Genomic DNA, 19,476 nt, shown 5'->3' with positions numbered 1-19,476 from the left:
TCAAAATGATGTCAAGATATGCTTAAGAAATTGCCAAAATGAAAAGGAATAATGGGAGTGTGAATATACTTTAATAAAATGGTTTGGTTTATACAAAAGAAATCTTACAAAAATTGTAAACAGTTCTGTGTTTCCTAGGAAATTGAAGTATTAAAGAACTGCCAATTCATCACAGAAAACTTTGTTCTCTCCTGCATACTTGGGTCTCCATGGAAGCGCATTACCCATCACTCTAAGCACCAATGGATGAAAAATGCAGCCTGTGCCGGACCTGGCTACACACTGAAACAGTCTTTCAGTTGATAATGAAATACTCAAACTGCTGTTTTTCTGTTATTCCAAGTGCCATTGACCAAACTCAAGGTGGATATGCAGCATTTGCTAATTTCACTAACTCCTTTGATCAATTTGTTAACAAAGTTGTTGTTTGTTTGTTTGTTTGTTTGTTTTTTATATTGCTTCCCTATCATTCTGCTTTTTTCTAGGAAAAACTGTGGCAGATCTTAAATGCAGCTACTAACATGTTTTTTTTTTTCCTTTTATCTTCTGCAGTCTCTTTGGATGTGCTCTGTTCCTATCTACAAAATTAAACCAATCATCCCCTTCGATTCCCACTAGCTCTATATTCTTTCTCTAACCACATCTACTCTCAGTTCAAGTAGCACACATGTGGAATGCCTCAGTATTTTTCTGAAGGTGCTTCAGAGACTGCAATTTTTGTAATGTTTTGCATTACCAAACAGATAAAAAATGACTCTATCCCAGGCTTTTGTTCTCCATCTCATGACTGCGCTACACAAAGGAATTTTACAGTTTACTGTTTTTTCACAGCGGTGTGGACTGTTCCAGGTTGAACTGCAGAACTATTCATCAGAAATATACTAAAAATAACCTCTCTATATATGCTTTTATATTCTCTATATTTTTTCAAGTTCATAAAACCATAAAATAGTCTGTTAAGATGTGAACCAGTAAAACACAGAGGGACAGCCTGGAACCAAATTGTATTGCTATTTCCTTTCGAATTGTAGACTTGTCAATCGAGTTTTACTGTGTTGCTAGATTTGGAACAGACAGACATATTAAAACGTGTATCCAGCTTGGCTGAATTGTTACCTTTGTAATAGAATCTTTTGTTGAGTGAAAGAGTGAGAGTTATATACTGACACTAAATAATATCTATAGACTGTGTACTCTCAGGTACTTTTGCGGAAACAGTTTCAGAGCTTACATCCTCATGGACTGGTTTTGACGTGAATAGAGTTGAAGTCCTTAGATGAGCACAGAAAAAAAAACAACACAACAACCCCATGCAGAGATACAGGCTGGGGTCAGAGTGGCTGGAGAGCAGCCAAACAGAGAGGGATCTGGGGGTACTGATTGATACCCGCCTGAACATGAGCCAGCAGTGTGCCCGGGTGGCCAAGAGAGCCAGTGGCATCCTGGCCTGCATCAGGAATGGTGGTGGTCAGCAGGAGCAGGGAGGTCATTCTGCCCCTGTACTCTGCACTGGTTAGACCACACCTTGAGTACTGTGTTCAGTTCTGGGCCCCCCAGTTTAGGAGGGACATTGAGATGCTTGAGCGTGTCCAGAGAAGGGCGACGAGGCTGGTGAGAGGCCTTGAGCACAGCCCTACGAGGAGAGGCTGAGGGAGCTGGGATTGTTTAGCCTGGAGAAGAGGAGGCTCAGGGGTGACCTTAATGCTGTCTACAACTACCTGAGGGGAGGTTGTGGCCAGGAGGAGGTTGCTCTCTTCTCTCAGGTGGCCAGCACCAGAACGAGAGGACACAGCCTCAGGCTGCGCCAGGGGAGATTTAGGCTGGAGGTGAGGAGAAAGTTCTTCCCTGAGAGAGTCATTGGACACTGGAATGGGCTGCCCGGGGAGGTGGTGGAGTCGCCGTCCCTGGAGCTGTTCAAGGCAAGATTGGACGTGGCACTTGGTGCCATGGTCTAGCCTTGAGAATTGTGGTAAAGGGTTGGACTTAATGGTCTGTAAGGTCTTTTCCAACCTTGTTGATACTGTAATACTGTGAAAATTTATCTTTTCTAAGTCTATATTTCACAGAATCATAGAATGGCTTAGGTTGGAAGGAACCAACCTAAGTAGTAGATGACTACTCCAAACTCCCCACCAGGGGCAGGGATGCTTCTCAACTAGGCTAGGCTGTTCAAGGCCTCATCCAGCCTGGCCTTAAACACCCCCTGGGAAGGCATCCATAGCCTCCATGGGCAGTCTATTCCACCCTCATGCAGAAGAACTTCTTCATGAGACCCAGTCTACACGTACTCTCCCTCAGCTTAAAGCAGTTTCTCCTTGTCCTGTTGCTTGACACCCTTATCAAAAGATTCAAAAGATTCATTGTGCTTCTTTAAAAAACCCTGGAAATTAGGAAAGGTTAAATTCATATGGAATTGGTAATAATTAGTGAATAAAGTAAGTATTTACAGTGAAATTCACCTGCAGGAGGTTAGGAGTATCTCAGTATCTTGGAGGGACTTAATCATATTTTCAAGACTCCTATCCTTTTCATCTAAGGACAGAAGTATCCTATATTACAAGCTTTTAGTCTCCTTAAGTTAGATTAATATAATCCACCCTTATTTCACTTGTTTATCCCTTATGGTATTGTTGAAGACTCTGGTGTGTAACTTGCACAAATCATCGTCCAGACTTCGAGTAAGAAACTGCTGGAGTGGAACAGGAATCTGTTTAAATGTTTTGGTAAAAAATTGAGAAAAAAAGAGAATAAAATGTTAATTCTCATCTATAAATTTACAATCTCTTCATACTTTATAATCTAGGTCCTTGCCACAGTACCTCAGTTTGGGGAAATATTTTCAAACACTGCCTGTATTGGTGTGTCATTAAAAAGTAGTCTCTCTTGTATATTTATGTACCATACCAAGCTGTGTGGTGCAGCAGACAGGCTGGAGGGAAGGGATGCCATCCAGAGGGACCTGGACAGGCTGGAGAGGTGGGCACAAGCCAATCTCATGAGGTTCAACAAGACCCAAGTGCAGTGTCCTGTATCTGGGTCGAGGCAATCCCAAGCACAAATCCAGGCTGGGCAGTGAGTGGCTGGAGAGCAACCCTGAGGAGAGGGACTTGGGGGTGCTGGTGGACGAGAAGATCAACATGAGCCAGCAGTGTGCACTTGCAGCCCAGAAAGCCAACCAGGTCCTGGGCTGCATCAGGAGAAGTGTGGCCAGCAGGTCAAGGAAGGTGATGCTCCTCCTCTACTCCACTCTGGTGAGACTCCACCTGGAGTACTGTGTCCAGTTCTGGAGCCCCCATTACAAGAAGGATGTGGATGTGCTGGAGTGTGTCCAGAGGAGGGCTACTGGAATGATCAGTGGCCTGGAGCAGCTCTGCTACTAGGACAGACAGAAAGAGTTGGGGCTGTTCACTCTTTGGAGGAGGTTTATTGTGACCTTCCAATATCTGAAAGGGGCCTACAAAAATGCTGGAGAATGACTTTTCAGGATATCAGGAGGTGACAGGACTAGGGGGAATGGAGCAAAGCTGGAGATGGGTAGGTTCAGACTGGATGTGAGGAGAAAGTTGTTCAGCATGAGAGTGGTGAGAGCCTGGAATGGGTTGCCCAGGGAGGTAATTGAGGCCCCATGCCTGGAGGTGTTTAAAGCCAGGCTGGATGATTCTCTGTCCAGCCTGCTCTAGGGTAGGGTGTCCCTGCCCATGGCAGGGGGGGTGGAATTAGATGATCTTAGTGGTCCCTTCCAACCCTGACTGATTCTATGATTTTGTATTTGTGCCTTCTAACTGAGGCATGGCAATTGCTCTTTATTTCTTACATACCTTGAAAATGTCACAGTCCTGGTTCACAAGGTGCACATCGAGTGTACACTGCTAATGCTCATGTTAAATGTCTACTTTCCTGTTTTCAACTTCACTTGTCATAATCTTAGTTTCTTCACTAATTATTTTTTTTTTAAACTTGTTTACGGTATTTCTGCACTGCTTATTGAAACTTCCATAAATGCTCATCAGTGGGGCTTGGTTTATCAGTGAATAACCATAACTTTTGAATGAAAAAAGCCCAAACCTGTCTTGCATAGCTTTTTCTACATCAGTTTTCATTTTGATTTTGTTGATGACAAATGTTTGTGAAAAAGGGCTGGTATCCTTTTGTACCCTGTGTTCGTTCCATAGTGTCACTGTGTTGCAGAGGGGGATTTCTCTACCTACGCCTATTTGGCAGAGGTGAGAAATTAATTTGAGGCTATATAATTTTATATAAAAACATAATGTATTAAAATTAATATTTATGAGCTCTTTCCACCCCCAACCACTGTGTATTAAAATTTAGTTTGGTGCAAAGTTATGAAAACAATTTAGGATAGAATATATACAGGGATTTGGTTAATAACTAGCAAAACATTCAAACTATGAACAGAGAGAGGAGTTTCCCTTCTGGCTTAGTGCCACTCGGGAACTTATGCTATTAGCCCAGCAGGGGCTGAAACTCTTTCTGCTCTAAGGCAGAGGTAACTTATATTACAGAGGAATTAAAGCTTTACTTATAAGTGTTGCTATTAATTATTAATCACCCTCCCAGGGTTGTGTCATAGCCTATGCCCAATGTCCAGACTTCAGGGGCTCTGCCTGTGGACTTGGAGGCTGGAATCTTCCTGCCTTGAGGGGAAATTATAAGTCTTCCCAGTCTCTGGGGTAAACAGGTTTCTCTAACCTTTGTTCTCCTGGCTATGGACGATCTCTGCCTTGATGCTGCTGTCTTCTTCTGGATGCCGTGTCCAGGGATGATCAGCTTGGCAGGATTACAGGAACAGGAGAAGAATGTCTGAGCTGGCTCTGGCATGGCTCTCTTCACATGGGTAGCAGGCCGTGTGTTTGTGTTAGAGAATCCAGAAGTCTGCTTCCTGGTTATCTCAGCTGCAATGGCTTTTTACCAGGCAATAAGCAGTGAGCATGCAAAGTGTGCTAGGCTGCTGGGAGTCTGGGCTCAGTAGATAAAGCAAGATCAAGATCAGGTCCTGATAGCAATACAGCTTGCTGATATGCACAGCTGGTTTAGGAGGCTATCGGCTCCTTATATATGTATGTGCAGGCTCAAATGAGCTCTGCATCTAAGGTATGCAGACAGGTTAGCTGTGATTGAGATCAATGCATGGGGTCTGTGCCTCTGAGCATCGGAGCAATGCAATGGCTTCTGAGCGTGTGAGTATGAGTGGCTGAGCGCTTCAGGTGAAGGTCAGAACTGTGTCTGATCCTTGCAGGTGGGTCAGAGAGCTGAGCTGAGCTGCAGGCAGGGTCAGAGAGCTGAGCACGTGGTGCACCTGTGCACCCCTCTTTATGGACTGTGGGCCGAGATTAATGGCCTCTTTGGCCACCAGAGTGACCAATCAGGTTGGCAGTTAGCCAAACCTTACCATACCAGGCAGGAGGCTCGTGCCTGGACTTTCCCAAATATGGGGATCACATGGATTAGCCCCAGGGAGACATAAGCTGTGTGTGTGTGTGTTACACAACCTGTTTACAACCAGGGGTCCTAGCAGAAAAACATGTCTAGGCATGTAGAGGCATAAAGAAGCCTCTGTTTGGGCCTACAGGCCCTCCACAACACACTGCAGCCCCACTTTTCCCCAAGCTTCCAGTTTTGTCACAGTAGTCCTGTTCCTATCCACATTCGTTAGTCTAGGAAAAACCAAAGCATCTTCTGTCTTTGTTTTATGCTACCTCACATACGTGTTTTGCTTGCACAACTATGGCCAAGATGCACAGGATGCTGTATGGTGTCTGGAGTTGAGTTTAGGCTGACTTCCAGCACGTGGTCACAAAGTGGATAAAAGCTGGTCTTCTGCCTGCTTTTTGCTTGGCAGGTGTGTGTTGTGGAGGCAGGGAATTAATGTGGCTGAGTCAGGAATTTATAGAAAAATAGAGTTATTTTATTTTCCTGAAAACCTGCCCCCAAATCTATATACAGAAATTAATTGAGTTTTAATTAGCAGATTCGGTTTGTTTGAGAAGATCCACAAGGATACCATAGGTAATTTGACTATTTTGGAAGTCAAAAGTTGGAAAAGGCTTGAGCTATTAATGAATAGCGTTCCCCACTTAATAATAAAGCTGAGCCAGAGCTACTCACAGGTGAGCCAGGCTGGCTGAAGAAGGGCAGTCCAGCTGCTTATCCCCTAGGGTTCTCTTTCAGAAGCCGTAGGAGGGTCGTTAAGGACTATTGAGCCCGCATAAAGGATGCTAATGGTGGGAATCCATCCTTCGGAGCAGAGCGCCAGGGGCTCCTTCTGCAGAGTCTATCCAGGCGGGGCAGAACTCTAAGGCGGAAACCCCAAGGTGGGCAGTCCCCCAGTATTTATACCCTTCCCATTCAAACCACAGAGGGAGAGGAATTTAGGAGTATACAGGACTCCAGGACAGTGTGTTACAAGGATCTTTCTCCCTTACCTTAGAACAAATCTGTCAGAAATGTATAGGACCTGCATAATTCTACCCTACTGTCTTGGGTTCTAATGCAAGTTCCCAGAGACTCTAATAAATTTAATAGACCCAATAACAATTTATAGAATTTATAGAGTGCCCTCCCCTCTTCCCCCTCCTTTTCCCAAAGATAGGGGGAGAGAGAGAGAGAGGGGTAAGCACACCCAAATAAATCAATCTCACTCGATTTGGAAGTTAAAAGGAAAAGTGTAACAATAACTTAGAAGAGGTATTGGAGGTAGGGAAGTTTGCAAAGGATAAGGAAGGGAAAACAGCAAAATACAAAAAAGGGATGGATACAACCTGAGCAATGTGATGGTGTCTCTGCCTCGTGGCTGCCACGTGGTGTGCTGGTATGCAGTGTGTGTGTGTGTGAGAGGGAGCGAAGAAAAAAGAGCAAGCAAGGAAGCCCCTCTGTCTTTTATAGGACAGGAAGTGGGGGCAGTGGGCTAACCATCACCTGGAGTGTGGCCCACCCTGGGGAGGGACCAAGACCCCTAGAGTCAGGTTCAGGGTTACGCCCCCCTGGAGTGTTAACCCTATACACCTACTGACAAACTTGTTTCAAATTTGCCATCCTAAAATTATCAAGCAAGAGCAAACTTGCAGAGAAGATGTAATGAGGAAGAGTTGGTTTGTGCATGATCAGATGTTACAAGCAGCCAATAATCACTAGGTTACTAAATACAAGATCCAGGGGAAGCAGGACTTGCAGGTATGGACATGAGCAGTAGGGAAGGATGGTATGGAACAGACTCCAGAATAAAGGAGGAGTTCGGTTCTCCTTGGTTCAGAATTCTGGGATGCACTGGACACACATCACAGAATTCTGAACACATCTACACCGAGGGCGTGGGTGGGTGAGTTGGCGCAGCACCAGTCTCACCACCACGATCGGCGGTCCTCAGCGGGCAGCTGACCACCTCTGCTTTCTGTGCATCTCAGGAGCAATGCTGGCTTGGGGGATAGAGTGAGTAGAGCCTGCCCTTTGATCAATAATGCTACATGGGATTGTTTGTAGCGTTGTTGCGGAGGGGGTTCTCTATACCTACGTCTATTTGGCGGAGGTGAGAAATTAATTTGAGGTGATACAAATTTTATATAAAAATATAATCTATTAGAATGATATCTTTATGAACTCTTGCCACCCCCAACCATTGTGTAATAATATTTCGTTCTGTGCAAGGTTATGAAAACAATTAGAATATAATATATACAGGGATCTGGTTAATAACTAGCAAAACATTCAAACTATAAACAGAGAGAGAGGTTTCCCTTCTGGCTTAGTGCCACTTGGGAGCTTATTCTATTTGCCCAGCAGAGGGGCTGAAACTCTTTCTGCTCTAAGGCAGAGGCAACTTATATTACAGAGGAATTAAAGCTTTACTTACAAGTGTTACTGTTAATTATTGATCACCCTCCTGGGGCTGTGTCACAGCCTGTGCCCAGTGTCTGGACTTCCAGGGGTCTCTCTGTGGACACTGTGAGGCTGGGATCTTCCTGGCTTGAGGGGAAATGATAAATCTTCCCAGTCTCTGGGGTCTTAGTTTTCTCTAACCTTTTGTTCTCCTGGTGTGGGATGGTCTCTGCCTCGATGCTGCTGTCTTCGTCTGGATACTGCATCCAGGGATTATCAGCTGGCAGGATTCCAGGAACAGGAGACGAATGTCCATGCTGGCTCTTGGCACAGTTCTCTTCACAGATTCAGGCTGTGGGTGTGTGGGCAGACAATCCAGAAGTCTGCTTTCCTGGTTCTCTTGCCAGGCCTTAAGCTGGGAGTCTGAGCTCTGTAGATAAATGCAAGATCAGGATCAGGTCCTGATAGTAATATAGCTTGCAGATATGCATAGCTGGTCTTAGGAGGTTCTAGGCTCCTTATAAATACAAATGGCAGCAGGCTTGAATGAGCTCTGCATCTAGAGTACGCAGTCAGGTTAGCTGCAAATTGAATCAAAGCATGAGGTCTGAGCCTCAGAGAGCATCTGAGCTATGCAATGGCATCCGAGTGTGTGGGTATGAGCGGCTGAGCACTTCAGGTGAAGGTCAGAGCTTAGCTGATCCTTGCAAGTGAGTCAGAGAGCTGAGCTGTGCTGCACTGAGTTGAGCTGAACAGATCTGGACACATGGTGCACCTGTGCACCCCTCTATGGACTGTAGGCCGAGATTAATGGCCCTTTGGCCACCAGAGTGACCAATCAGGTTGGCAGTAAGCCAAACCTCACCATAATAGGCAGGAGGCTCTTTGCCTGGACTCTCCCAAATATGGGTATCACATGGGCTCGCCCCAGGGATACACAAGCTGGGTGTGTGTGTTACACAACCTGTTTACAACCAGGGGTCCTAGCAGAAAGACATGTCCAGGCAGGTAGAGGCATAAAGAAGCCTCTGTTCGGGCCTACAGGCCCTCCACAACATATGTCTTATTCAGCACTGTAGTTTCTCTCTATGACTGTAGCAGGTGAACCATTGTGTTTATACCTTTCTTGTGATGGTTTTAGCGTTTAAGGTATAATAAAAGTATTGAAACGTACCCAGAGGGGTGTACCCATGTGTGAGATCATTCCCTGGTCCTGAATCATAGAATCATAGAATCAACCAGGTTGGAAGAGACCTCCAAGATCATCCAGTCCAACCTAGCACCCAGCCCTAGCCAATCAACTAGACCATGGCACTAAGTGCCTTATCCAGTCTTTTCTTGAAGACCTCCAGGGACAGTGCCTCCACCACCTCCCTGGGCAGCCCATTCCAATGGGAAATCACTCTCTCTGGGAAGAACTTCTTCCTAATATCCAGCCTATACCTACCCCGGCACAACTTGAGACTGTGTCCCCTTGTTCTATTGCTGGTTACCTGGGAGAAGAGACCACCCCCCACCTGGCTACAATGCCCCTTCAGGTAGTTGTAGACAGTAATAAGATCACCCCTGAGCCTCCTCTTCTCCAGGCTAAACAGGCCCAGCTCCCTCAACCTCTCCTCATAGACTTTGTGCTCCAGGCCCCTCACCAGCTTTGTTGCCCTTCTCTGGACATGTTCCAGAAGAACTCAGTGGAACACAAGATGAAGTGATGTAGAGATGCATAAACAACACAACAGCATAACTTTCATTTCCTTAGATAAGCATTGCAAGAATATACTAGAGGGAGGGTTTCTAATGAGTATAGTCATAGTTTGGAGAGGTTATAGAGTTGATGTGATGATTCATGCCTCTTAGCTGCATATTTACTCACTGTAAGATATTCTGCCTTTTTAAAGAGACGTACAGCTGATCACTTAATAATCAGATGATGTCCAAAGTTATTTTTCTAGAAGTTTAAACCCCTGGTTTTGAAATAAAAAAAAAAAAGAAATAAGTTACAGAATATTGGTAACATTGAAGGTCCATCTGACAGTGACTCACAGAATCTACTCCACTGCCATTTTCCAAATTTCTACAGGTTCCCAAAAGCAGTTGGCACTACAGAGGTGTTACAATGATTTGATTCCTTCTACCCTCTGACTTCTGCAGTTGCAGAAGTTAATTCTGCCTCCCCTACCTGCTTTTCACATTTTCTTACGTTTTTGTGGCTGCTGAATGTTAGGGAAGGTTGCTAATCTTTATGTTAAGAGTGCTTCTACTCTTCTCTTTTTTTTTTCATCGTGGGTACGGTACTTGGGCATATGTCCCAAAAAGCTTCTGTAGCCTTGTTAGTTTTGCAGTCCATGCAGACCACATCTTAGAATAGAAGGGAGAAGGTAGTGTTATTTTTATGAAAATGGGAACGAACAGTTCTCACAAATCATAGATATGAAAATTTGCCCTTTCTTGTAAAGAAAGTACAAAGTGGAGTACAAGGACTGTTGTTCTTTATCCCTTTAAAAGCATCAGAAATGGTATTTCTTTCTATGGTCAGCTTAATGTAATCATTAGTTTTGCCTCTCGATGTACACATCAAAATAAGGACTATGGGGAGTCAGATTGTTCTTTGGTCACTTCCTCAGTTCTTTACTTCTATTTCCCGATAAATAGAGACCTAACTTTATTGCCTCCTTTTTGCATGGAATTGGTCTTCACTATTTGACTGCTTTATTTCCTAAGCTGTAATCTTATGGCAACAGTGCAGTAAAGGAATCATTAAATTACTTGCTAAAAGTACAAGATCCATGAGCTCGAGAGACAGAGTTTTCAAAAATGTCATCTTAAGCAATTTGCTCCTACAAAATGTAAGAATGGCAATCTTGAGAACAATCTGGGAAAATAGTGCTGCGAGCAATCTCAGTCATTTAGGGATGTTTCCACTTAGAGAACAAAATGTAAAGCTTGTACAGTTCCTCTTTCTAAAAGCAGTAAAAAAAATAATTTTGCAGATAACTATGTTTTAAGGAGACCAAGCAATCTGCAGATGCTGTAGAACAGCTTATGCAGGCTTACAGCAGGCATTTGGTTATGTATTTGTGGGCTCGCTCCAAGTCAGGCCTAATGGGCATTGTAATGGATTTATGACATCAGTATTCTCTTCTAGAGACATTCTGCCTCAAAGAACATTCTGAGTTCCACTACCTAACTGGTTTTGTCTGCAAAAATGGTATTGATGCTGCTATACTTTACTGGTAGAATATTGTATCAAACTCCTGGTCGACAAAAAGAAATTGGAGTCAAAATGGACCTTTTCTTAGAAGTGTTCTGGATAGCCTCTAAGTGATTTATTAGTAGGTCTGTTTCCATTGTTCTGTTTCATGGCTTTTTGTTTCGAGTCATAGTGTAGTTCAACATTAACAAAGTAAATGAATAAAGAAAAAAAAATATAATTGATAATTTATGAAGTAAAAGAAAGAAAAATATTTTTTTATTCAGTTGTTTATTTTTTAAATTATAGCCATAAGAGCACTGAAGCAATTTAAAAGCAAGAGTAATTCCTCTGGCAAGAGAGAAGCTGGTGACAGAGGGAAAGAGAAGAAAGATTTGGAACATCAGAGAACAAAGAGGAATCGCCAGTTTCCAAAAATATGGTTAACAAAATACTCCTGGTTAAAATATGATGATGACAGGGGAATGATGTTTTGTGCACCATGTCACAAGCATAATGTGGATTTAGGGGAAAATACTCATAACTTTTGTTCTGGCACGGATGACTTCAAACTTGAATTTATAAATACACATCAGAGTAGTGAAGCTCATGCCTGGGCTACCTGCATGGAAGCTGCCAGCACTGCTTCACCAGATAGAGCTTCTGCTGAGCAGATGCTGAAGACCATGAACTCCATAGCATTAGGTAGAGTAGATAATATTTTTAGAACATACCACGTTATTGCTCAATCTGGTCATCCCTTTGCAGACCTTGACTGCATGTGCAAACCAGCTGGTAAGAAGGGAGTGGATATCAATTCTGTATTTAGAAATGACAAGTCAGCCCGAGCGTTTATGCATTTTATTGCTGAAGCAGAAGGAAGAGCTTTGAAAGAGAAACTGGATAATTGTGAATCCTTTTCAGCTATTAGTGACAGAGTCGTGGACAGCATAATTGAAGTAGTGGCAGTTGTCTGCATACTCTTTGGAAAAATCCATTGCCAGGTTGCTGGAGTGCAACCTGTTAAAAAAATGGATGCTTCAGCTATAAAAAACGCAATTGAGGACACAGTGCAAAGGAGTTTTCAGCTGAGTCTGGCAATCCACAACTGTTCAAGAAAATTAGTTGGATTTGGAAGCACTAGGACAGATGTCATGGTAGCAGAAAATAGCAAAGAGCCTAAACTGAGGGAAACTCAGCCCTGGCCACACTGTGTGAATTGTTTTGCTGACTGCCTAAAGTTGGCTTACAAAGGAGCAGTGAGAGATACTCACCTATGCAACGTCTTCGGTGATGCCTTGAGAAACACCTATCATTTTTATCGTAACTCATCTCTGAATAAGAATAATCTCAAAGCCACATACAAAGCCATCAAGTTATGCTCAGCTATTCCTTCTTTCGTTGGAGGCTCCCAGTGGTTTCCTCGTCTGCAAAGAGTTCTATGGATTCTCCTTAAAGTTTATCCTGCCTTTGTTCTACATCTGAGTAAGGTAAATCACTTAAAAATCACAGGTAATGCCAGCAAAAATTAATTGCTGTGGATACTTTTGGTCCACATACCTAACACTTTCTATTTCTGTATTGTTACCCAGATTAAAAGAGATCCAAGAGCCTCAGACAAACAGAAAGTCAAACTCCCTTTTCACCTGTTTCTGAGAATGCAGATAGTAAAGTTTTCTCACTTCTTGCTGGATATCATCAATCTCCTCAACATTCTGTCACACATTACTCTGGATCACAGTGCCTTCATTGCAGATGTATTTGTGACCGTGGAGTCAATCTTGGAAACACTACAGATGCATCAAAGAAGGTCTGGCATTTCTAACCGTGGAACTGTTATCTCTTAAAATACAGTGGAAGAGTACAATATATTAGTTTGCATTCTATATCTTTCAGAGGTGGTCCAAAGGAATGCCTGATGGAGACCATTCAGCATTTTCATGGTTACCAGCTTATGGACAATGGAAGTATTTCAGCTGTAAGAACCAAAGCACTAAGCACAAAAAAACACATTTGTTTTTGCAGTGCAGGTCAAGATATTTTGAGAGCAACTGCTACTGGAAGTTTTAAACTATGGGCTGAAAAAATTAAACAAGGTATAGTACCATGATAGTGGCTATTTGTAGTATACCTTCTACATCTTTTGAAAGCATAAAAGTATTTTCCTTTTGCCTCTGTTATAGAATTTGATGAAAAAGAAGTGTCTGTCTTGATGAAACATTATGAAGTCAAACTAGAAACTGCTATTGTGAAAATAGGCGAAGCAGAAACTGAATGGAGCATGCTGAAATTAGAGCTATGTAACAGGTAACAAGAAAACTGCTTTTGTGTCTGTCTTCTATTTCCTCAGAAGGATTGTGGAAATAGATTTTTTTGTGATAGTTATTATCATACTTCTTGCTATGCTTTTTAGGTTTCAGAACATCCAGACCTTGACATGGAATTCAGTGAACTCAGATTACCACAGGATTGCAGGATCAGAGTATGTTAGGGGTTGGAAGGGACCCAATGAGTTCATTGAGTCCAACCCCCTTGCCAGAGCAGGACAATACTATCTAACACAAACAGAGGAACACATCCAGACAGGCCTTGAGAGTCTCCAGAGATTATGCAAAGAAATATCCCAACAGCCTGGCATTGGAAGATTCGATCCTGACTTCAGCAGCATGCTCAGAAACAGAGCTAGTCTTCAGCCAAATGAAAACTCCCCATGATGCATTTGCATGCCAAACTAAGGTCTGAAAGTGTGATGGATCTTTGGTAATTCGAATGAACTCTGCAAATACCAAAAAAAAGATGACACCCAGAAAGCTATTCATATGTGGAATGCTACTTGGCAGAGAAACAGAAGATTTCAGGAAAGTGATACAATGATAAAAGAAAGTCAAGATCACAACTCTGAGTTTGCCTTGGAAGGTCTTTATGGAGTTTGCTGGTTTTCATTTAAGTCTCCTTGTAAAATACATGGACAGTTTAGCAGAATAACCTGCAGGGTTAATAAGTGTAAACATTTTCTTATCATAATGCATTATAACGTTAAGATATGACTTCTCTTTATGTTCACCACTGAATCCCCACAAGATTTACATTTTCCCATGTGTACCTGACTTCTACAGATCTGAAGGTAATGAACAAAAATAATGGAGTACATCCTGAGCTTGGCAACATGTGGACAAAGGAATGACTCTTGACTTCCACCTAGTTTATTGCATTTATTCGAGTCATTACAAATTATAACCACTGGAGTTAATTGTCATCTTACTATCAGATGTCAATAGTTGAAGAAGATTCACTGATTCTGAAAACCCTGATTTCTTATTTTTGATAAATGTGCAGAGTATCAGTGCACTATTTCTGTAAAATTATTAATTGACCTCTGTAGCCTATGAAAAATTTAGGTCATACCTTTTCTCCATGTATGTATGTGTTGCTGTTTTGTATTCTCTTGTGGATAAGTTTTGGCGTGAAGTTCTAACAGATTTTTATCAAGCTTATACTCAGAAGAGTTTTCCTATACAAGCAGAACAGATCCATTTTCCACTGCTGACTATTAACTGGACAAATCAGCCTTCCCATAGAAATTCTCTTACATCCAGGATATGATTAACATACTTCATGGCTTGAACCACTTTTTTTCCCTGTGAAAATGTTTGTGAGGGTTGCAGTAAAAATGCTGTATCTTGATTTTAATCTAGGATCTGAGAATGACATTTTTTTCAGAGAAGTATCTGGTTCTGTGATTTCATCATTCAACTGCTCCAGATGCAGCTTTCTACTTGATAGTTTCCAACCATGGCACAGCATACCAACAGAATATATTTCTACCACCAAAAATAGAGCTAAAAATAAATCATGAATGATGCTTCTTCCAACAGGGATGAAAGTGGAATAGAAATGATACAGGAGAAATAAATATGGGATCATTCACCTTTAAACGAATCCTTTTATAAATGAAGATTTACTCTGTTAATTGCAGAAGATATATACTACATGCACACACATACACAAAAACAGCCTCTTCTGTGTGTCTCATATATTTATACTATTTCTAGGTCTAAATAGTATATCAGAAAAAAGAGTTAAGTTTTGAATGCATGCCTTGTTAAGAGATATTAGTATTCTCAAGTAGAGTTAAACTCTAGGGATCAGAAAAAGAGATAAGTACTGTGCATTATACAGTTGATCTATCATTGAAATAGCTTTGTGATTTCTCAGATAACAAATAATGTTTAATTAGACTTTACCTAATAAGTAGCAGGATATATATTTTACAGGGTATCTTATTGGGTATGGGGCATTGCTAATTCTAAGGATTTTTGTGTTGGACTAGATGACCTCTAGAGGTCCCTTCCAAAGAAATGCATTCTATGATTCTGTGGTTTCCTCTTTAGTGACAGAATATCAAAGTTTTCCAATGGAAATAATTTTTAATATCATGACATGAGAAAAGGTTTGAAAATATGCCCTCAGAATGCTTAATGGAAGAAGGCAAACCCCAAAGTAATGAACAAAAATACATTCAGAACCTAAACCACTGAAGTTGCTTTTATGCTGCTTAAGGACAACATAGAATCATACAACATCACAACTGTAGTATTAGGCTCTAGCAAAATCTTATTATAGCAACAAATAATTGGAAAGGGATATCAAGAAATCATCATTGCCTAAAAATGAGATCAAGTTTAGTTAGAAAACCTGTATCCAATGTTTGCTCCTCTGTCTTTTTGGTTAGTTTTTTTAAGTAGTTCACTCTGGAATGTGTGGTTTGTTTTCCTCGGTGCCCTTCTGGTTATATGGAGTTTTACTATTACCTCCATTATTTTTGTTGCAAATAAATTCTGTTTCCTATCATTCTTCCTAACTGCACTTATGGAGAAGGTGTTGTCCCTATGTTCTTTGCAACATTAACTGGAAAAGTACTGCTGTGTTTTCTCATAATCTCCCTTTTGTAGGTGGAACTAGCAGAATTCCTTGACCTTGCCCTGCAGGACATGTTTTCTAAGACTGTGATGGTTCTCTAGATGCTTTATTCTTGGCACTTGGTAGTCTCCATGCATGCTTCTAGATCTGCAAATTCCAAAATTCTATGCCAGCAGAAGCCTTAACAGCTGAAAAGAATGCAGAGATTATTTTCAGTGTCTTCCCATGTTACTTTCTGGTGATATCATAATCTGCCACAATTCCTAGAGCCTTTTCTACGGAGATTTTTACTTTGGCAGCAAGACTCCTGTTGTGACATTTGGGCAGTTCATTACTTCAGCCCAGTGTGACACTTCACATTTTTTTTTTCTTTTTGGATGTTGTCCTTTTTATCCTAAACTGTCTCCTCTGTTTGTAGAGTTCACTCTTAATTCTAATAATACCCTCCAGTGTGCTTGAACGCCTTTCCTGATTTATCTGCAGTGCAGTAAATGTGTTAGTTTCCTCTGTTTCCTCAAACTACTCTGATCATTTTCCAGTGAAATTTACTTACTGATCTTGTCCATCTCGACAGCTCTTCAACATCTTTTTGAAGTCTGATTATTTTTTGCAACAATGCCTGCTATCTCTTCTAGTTAAAAATATTTCTACACATGTAAGAAACTGATTTTCTATTCATTAAGCAACAACTTCTTGGGTTTGGTTTCTCTTGGTTGTGGGGTTTTGTTGTTTGGTTTTTTTTTTTCCTTTTGTTTGGTTGGTTTTCTTGTCACTGGGTTTTGTTTGTTTGTTTGTTTTGGTTTAGGTTTTGTTTGTTTGTGTCTTGTGTCTTGTTTTTAACTTGCCAAAGGATTTTTTTTAAGAACATGCCTGTTTTCAGAAGAGTCTTGTTAGGCACAGAGGGCCAGTTCTGGCAGCTGTTTTCCCATTCATCCCAGAGGGCATTATTTCCTTTTACCACTTGCAGAGGACCATTTGCAGACATCACCACCTGTGTGACTGCTCATGCATAGTATCTCTCCACGGTTATAAAGCACTGACAATGTGTAAGTTTGCTTAGGAAGGGAGGTTGGAGCGAGGAGCAGGCCACTCCGTGGCCACTCTTTGGTGGCAAGCAACAGTACTAGAGGAAATGGTATCAAGCTGCTCCAGAGATGGCTCAGGCTGGATGCCAGGAAATAGTTCTTCAGAGAGAGGGTTATCAAACACTGGAATGGTCTGCCCAGGGCAGTAGTGGAGTCACCATCCCTGGAGGTGTTTAAGCAGCCTGCGGACCTGGCACTTAGAGATGTGGTTTATTGTTGACCATTCAGTGCTGGCTTGAAGGTTGGACTGGATGATCTTTGAGGTCTCTTCCAACTGGGTGTTTTCTGTGACTCTGTGTGATGCTGTGACAGCTTCTAAATTAAACTGATGAATCACCTTTTGTCTTGTAATATAATCATGTATTTAAAATCAGTTCCATGCTCTATAATGTAAAAACAAACGCATTAAAGTTAAAAAAAGATAATCTAAAAATACATTGAGGGAAGTTATTTGATGATTTTCCCCCTCTCTGTCTTTGAGACTTTCTCATTCCTTCTAGATATGTCATGAGGAGGAATTAAGTTACTCTTAATTTTTAAGTAATGTATCTTTTTGAAAACACTTTGGAATTGTTTCAGGAGATAGTAAAGCAGAAAAAAAACATCACCCTACAGCACATCAGCAATTGTGTGATTAACAGACAGAAATCAGCTTAGCCCTGGATGAAAGAGATGGTTGTTCATAGTTACACCAGAGGAGAAAAAAAGAGTAGACATTACAGATCATCTGGCAGTGCTCACCTAGAATAGAATCATAGAATAGTGAATTCAACAGAATCCACAGCCTGCCCTACATTCACCAGGCAGGTAACCTGATCATAAAAGGAGATCAAGTTGGTAAGGCAGGACCTGCCCTTTCTAAGCCCCTGCTGGCTGGGCCTGATCCCTTGGCCATCTTGTAGGTGCTTTGTGATGGCACTCAGGATGGCCTGTTCCATGACCTTGCCTGGCACTGATGTCAGGCTCACAGCTCTGTAGTTTTCTGGCTCCTCCTTACGACCCTTCTTGTGAATGGGTATCACATTGGCCAGCTTCCAGTCTTCAGGGACCTCTCCAGTGAGCCAGGACTGCTGATAAATGATGGAGAGTGGCTTGGCCAGCTCAGCTGCCAGCTCTCTCAGCACCCTAGGATGGATCTGTGGTGGAGGGGCAGCAGCTCCAAAACTGAGGCTTCTCTATGCCTCTACATGCCTGGACATGTTTTTCTGCCAGGACCCAAGGCAGTAAACAGATTGTGTAACACACACACCCAGCCCGTGTACCCCTGGGGTCCACCCAGGTAATCCCCTATTGGGAGGGTCCAGGCAAACACCTACTGCCTATTAAGGTAAGGTTTGGCTTACTGCCAGCCTGATTGGTCACTTTAGATGTCCAAATGAGCCACGAATCTCGGCTCAGAGTTTATAAAGAGGGGTGCAAAGGAGCATCACGTGTTCAGAGTGTTCAGAGCATTCAGAGCGTCCAGACTCAGAGGTTCAAGCTCAGCTCTCTGATCCACATAGCAGCACCCTGCTGCCCTGACCTGCTTGCATGGCCTAGACACAGGATCAGGCCTTACTCACTTGCAAGCATTACTGAGGCTCAGCCCTCTTGCACTGATCTCAAGGCACAGTGAAGCTGTCTGTGAACCCTTTGAGAAGCAGAGCGCCTGCACGCCTGCACTTCATACATATATGGGGAGCTGAGAGCCCCTGCCTAAGCCTAGAGCAGCCATACACACTGGCTGCTATCCTGCATTTATCTACGGAGCTCAAGTCTGCCTGCAGCCTGGCATAGACCCTGCTTGCCCGGCATATACTGCTTATCAGCTGTCCTGTAAGTCTGGAAAGATCCAGGCCCAGCAGACCTTTTCCAGGTAGTCTGCAAACCTACAAACACAGCCTGCTAGCTGTACAGACGACAAATCCTTCTCCTGCACCTGGAAATCCTGCCAGCTGATCATCCCTGGACACAGCATCCAGAAGAAGCAGCAGCACAAAGTCAGAGACCACTTCACTCCAGGAGAGGTTAGAGAAATCCTGTTTACCCCAGGGACTGGGAACACTTATCATTCCCCTGCAAGCCAGGACAGATTCCAGCTTCACCAAGACCCAAATACTGGGCACACGCTGTGACACAATCCCGGGAGGGTGATTAATGATTAATACTTGAGAGCAACACATTTAAGCAAGCTTTAATTCCTTTGTAAAATAAGTTACTTCTGTCTTAAGAGCAGACACAGTTTCAGCCCTTGCTGGGCAAACAGTATAGTTGTTAAGAGGCATTAAGCCTAAGGGAATCTTTCTCTCTGTCTATAGTTGTTGATAATTTGATATTTCCATTTAATAATCCAATCCCTGTAAATATATCCCAGCTGTTTTCATAATCTTGCACAACGAACCTGATTTCCTAGTAGTTGAGGGTGGTACACATTTGTAAATATTAATTTTAATAGATAATTTTTATAAAAAA

General features: G+C 42.3%; 1 protein-coding gene across 1 annotated transcript in view; it reads left to right on the top strand.

The window, feature by feature from the left end:
- Positions 1-14,971, top strand: part of SPEF2 (sperm flagellar 2) — an 88,090-nt gene extending 73,119 nt beyond the window's left edge. Inside the window, exons 29-33 of the mRNA XM_064140864.1 lie at positions 11,330-12,510; positions 12,613-12,830; positions 12,917-13,121; positions 13,179-13,327; positions 13,434-14,971. Coding sequence (XP_063996934.1) covers positions 11,330-12,510; positions 12,613-12,830; positions 12,917-13,121; positions 13,179-13,327; positions 13,434-13,734 — 2,054 coding nt within the window. The 3' untranslated portion in view covers positions 13,735-14,971. The remainder of the gene's footprint in view (positions 1-11,329; positions 12,511-12,612; positions 12,831-12,916; positions 13,122-13,178; positions 13,328-13,433) is intronic.
- The last annotated feature ends 4,505 nt before the right edge of the window (positions 14,972-19,476 follow it).

The sequence above is a fragment of the Pogoniulus pusillus genome, chromosome Z, assembly GCF_015220805.1.
Source record: "Pogoniulus pusillus isolate bPogPus1 chromosome Z, bPogPus1.pri, whole genome shotgun sequence".
Taxonomy (NCBI): domain Eukaryota; kingdom Metazoa; phylum Chordata; class Aves; order Piciformes; family Lybiidae; genus Pogoniulus; species Pogoniulus pusillus.
This window is presented reverse-complemented; position numbering and strand designations above follow the sequence as displayed.